Source organism: Vigna umbellata, chromosome 1, assembly GCF_029865625.1.
Source record: "Vigna umbellata cultivar VRB3 chromosome 1, Vumbellata_1.0, whole genome shotgun sequence".
NCBI lineage: Eukaryota > Viridiplantae > Streptophyta > Magnoliopsida > Fabales > Fabaceae > Vigna > Vigna umbellata.
This window is the reverse complement of record NC_142165.1, coordinates 3,756,477-3,760,393: the sequence shown is the minus strand read 5'-3', so window position 1 is coordinate 3,760,393 and position 3,917 is coordinate 3,756,477. Positions and strand designations below refer to the sequence as shown.

Below are 3,917 nucleotides of genomic sequence, written 5' to 3'. Positions count from 1 at the left end.
ATACGGATATTATATACGGATTCTAAAAAAAATTACATACGGATTTTCCGTATATAAATTCCATACATAAAGTTGACGTGTGACAACGGGGAAATTTCATAAGGATATATCCCGATGTAATTTCCATTAACCGTATATAAGTAGAATGAAGTATATTATATACGGATTTCAAAAATAATTTAAAAAAAATGTATTTTTGATTAATTAGAAGCTGAAACCTATCATTCACTCTTTGCTATCCCTCTCGAACCGTCGAGCTACTCTCTCTGAAAACCTCGAGCTATCTCTCTCCTCTAACCCTCGAGTCCTTTCTCTCTCGAACCCTGGAGCTCTCGCCGTCCCTCTCTCGAGCCGCCTTCGCTCTCCTTGTCCCTCTCTCCAGCCCTCTTCACAGTCCATGTCCGTCATGCTCTACTTCTGTGTCCTCTCTCTCTGTCGAAGTGTCCGTCGTGTTCTGGCGTTCACCAAGCAATCTCCTTGTTCGTTGGGTGTCGTAGTTGGACGCTGAAGGAGTATCTTCATATGGTAAGTAAACCCTAATCCTAATGCTTAGTAATCGATGAAATCGTTAATCGCGAACCCTAATCTTTTTCATTTTTTGTTTTATTTGACACATTTGTGGTTGGTCTCGCAAGCCGTGGTTGGAGTGTTAGGAAGCATCGATTGAGGCTAGTGTTTGGCGGTTTAAGAAGATTGTCAGTGGTATGTAGGACTGAGACATATACCATTCCCCTTTATGAAGGCCCTTAGTGAAGGAACCAAAGGTGAGTGAGTTCCTTTGCCTTTTGAAGTTTCTTAGATGCAGAAAAAATTGTTTGTACTGTGTTCTTTTGCTTCATTTGCTTAATAATATGTTGTTATGGGTTTGGCTTCTTTTGCCAGATTTAGATCCATCGTGGTGATATAACCGCCTTTGGTTATTTGCCTGTATAGAGAAATTGAATGCTTTTCTAATGTTTATGACGCAATGCGTTTGTGATTAATGAGTGTATTAATTTTTTTTTATAATAAAAATTATATGCTTTGGCCTGCAATGGATTGTGTAGTTCGCTGTTGATGGGGATCCGTTAATTACTCAGTTTGATTCTTTGTGATGCGTGTGCATGAGGTGTCATATGTGTTAAGATGTTGATGGGCAGGACTGTGGTCAACATATTTCCAGTGCTTTGTTAAATATTTCTAGTGCCTATGGTTGTCATGAATCCTGTATAATATCTTTGCCCAACATTATTTTTGGCATGTGTCAATGGGGCTTATAACTTGGAGAGAGTTCTAGAGCAATTGGAACACAATTTGTTACTCGTAAAAGGATGTCCCAAGTAGGTCCAAACCCAATATCTCAAACACTACCGTGCTCAAAGCGATCATCTTTGACCATGCCCATAATCATCTTGCTCAGGTGAACCATTCAGCTATTATCGGACTCTTATATTGAGATTATTTCTTAATGCCATTAGATTAAGTACATGATGAATGGATTTGCACCTATACCTGGGAAATGTCTTCTCGCCGTTGATCAATCTTTTTCATTTTTCTTTGTAATGGAGGTTTCTTTTTGTCATGTTAATACAGGATTTGATCACAAATAATGAAAGGCATTAGAGGAGCCATTTGTGGATGAAGAGGATAATTATAGCGGTGTTGCATGTTTGAATGTGATAGCAAAACGAATTGTTACAGTTTTTGCTTCTTTAAGAGGATAATTAAAGCAGTAATACTAGGATTTGACATCCTCTTTTCTAATTCTCAATGTTGTTTTTTTTCTTTTGGAATGATGGAATTTTGACAATGAAGTTTCAATTTCCCCTGGATCCAAATATTTTCTTTTGGAATGATGGAATTTTGACAATGAATTTTGACAATGAAGTTTCAATTTCCCCTGTATCCAAATGTTGATTTCCTTTAGAAAAAGTAACATAACAAAAGCCTTTAAGGATTATATTTTATAGGTATGTATTTATAATGTATGTTAATTATGATGCAGGGGCTAGTTTTTTAAACATTATAGTTTGTTCTGTCATCCAACATGATTTGAGTTTTATCTCTGCAGTCATGTCGGTATCCAGGTGGAAGATAATATATCTATTCTATGCTTAGATTTATGATGAATGGTATGAGTAAAGATATCCTTGATTTCTTCTATTTGTTTTTAGAGGCGGCTTGGTTTCTACTATTTAACCATTTAACATATTTAGATTACTTAGTGTGTTTATAAAGAAATTTACTTATTGTGTTTCAGTTCAATCATTTCTATAAGAATAAGAATCAATTAAAAAGAAAAAAGGCTTTATCATTTTTCTGTTAACTGTTCTAACTATATAGTATTTATAATTTGTCTATTAATGCGGGTGCTTCATGCTACAATGATGAAGCGGTTTGAGATTGCAGAGCTGGTGGAGAATTTGAATGCATCAAATAGTCAAGTAAATTTCTTTTTGGTAATATTTTACATTCCAACATTTTATATGTACCAATATTTTACCCTCCACTTAATACTTTTTTATATATCAGCTTTTCTCAACTTTGCAATTAATATTATCTACACATTTATATTGTAATTAATTTATTAATTTGATTTATGTTACTGGTTTGATTTTGAACCCAGTAAGTTATACATATTATACTATTTGCCAAAGAAATTAATTTTAATGTTTGAATACTAAATTAGAAATTAATGTGATTAAATAATTGATTAATTATTGATCAAATGTTATTACATTATTTGTTAGCTCTAAAAATATAAATAATGTGAAGATGCAATATTAGAAAATATTTTAGTTATGACAAAAGCTTTGGACTTAGTCAAAGTTGTTTTGATTTTGATTATGGTGAAGAAAGTCCGTATAGTTGATTGTCTATGTAGACCTACATAATTATCATACTATAATATTACAAATCGTTTTCTTATATATTAGTAGTAAATGTTCAAATTTTACTTTATGACGTTCACTAAAAAAACTTACAGATTGTATGACTTTTTGTTTCTAGATTGGCAGTTTGATGTATCAGCCTCGACATCTTCATTGCCTCCTATTAGTGGTGGTGATATTTACACGGTGAGATAGACTTACTAAAAGAACTTTTCAGAACTTATACCACTGAATCAACTCACCGAGGCTTTGGAGAAGTTTATATCTCATCTATTCTAACTATTGGTTTTTTTGCAGAAGTCAAGGAAGTCTTGGTTTCAATTTCAGTCTTCTTAGAAGCACTTCTTTCAGTAATTCTTTTCTGCATCTGAATCATCATATCCTCCTTTCTCTTTCTATTTTCCTCCTTCTACAACATACCAAGGTAAGTTGAACTATAAAGGCAATGATTTTAGTTTATAATCATTATTTGTCAATGGAATTTGAGATCACGTCTATAATCATTATTCATAAATGATATTGGATTGGTTTTAGGCTTGTTAGTTATCTTGTAAGTTCATAATGAACTGTCATCATTATATTATGATGGATGCAAATCATTACCTTAAATATTTTTGTGATGAAAACATGTTGGTTGGTGTTATGCACTATAAGGGTTGGAGGATGAGCAACATACAACCAGCTTAGCAGAATGAAGAACAATGTCTTTTCTGAAGAATATCAAGGTTCCTTCTTTCATGAAGCAAACAAACCTAAAGATGAGCATTAGAAGATATTCATAGTACATGGAGTCTCTAGAAGAAAAAGAGAAGCAAGTGATACTTTTGTAGTCTTAGCTGAACTAAATAAATATACTACTGTCTAGTATGATATTTATCATTGTAAATGGTTTTGACATAGTGCCAACTTAGATTTAGATTGATAAGTTTGTTTATTATGAGTATATATTAAAATTGTGGTTGTTGAATAGGTAACACATTATAATAGATTTATTAATGTAATTGTTTAAGAGTTTGTTAAAGAAAGAGTTGTATTTGTTTCTTTGAA

The 3,917-nt window shown here is 32.7% G+C and overlaps 1 protein-coding gene across 8 annotated transcripts; it reads left to right on the top strand.

Annotated features, from left to right (window-relative positions):
- The first annotated feature begins 248 nt into the window (after positions 1–248).
- On the top strand, positions 249–3,917 carry LOC148204426 (uncharacterized). 8 transcript variants are annotated; one of them, XM_088091797.1, is made up of 7 exons: positions 249–525; positions 636–764; positions 1,277–1,399; positions 1,573–2,438; positions 2,989–3,056; positions 3,168–3,294; positions 3,525–3,917. In XM_088091797.1, exons 4-7 carry the CDS (start codon positions 2,343–2,345, stop codon positions 3,555–3,557), a joined length of 324 nt encoding a protein of 107 aa, XP_087947923.1. In that variant the 5' UTR covers positions 249–525; positions 636–764; positions 1,277–1,399; positions 1,573–2,342; the 3' UTR covers positions 3,558–3,917. The 8 variants fall into 8 exon arrangements, 5 of the variants coding, with proteins under 5 accessions (XP_087947923.1, XP_087947916.1, XP_087947929.1 ...); XM_088091790.1 differs by having other exon boundaries at positions 1,267–1,399; XR_015779820.1 differs by lacking the exon at positions 1,277–1,399 and having other exon boundaries at positions 2,373–2,438.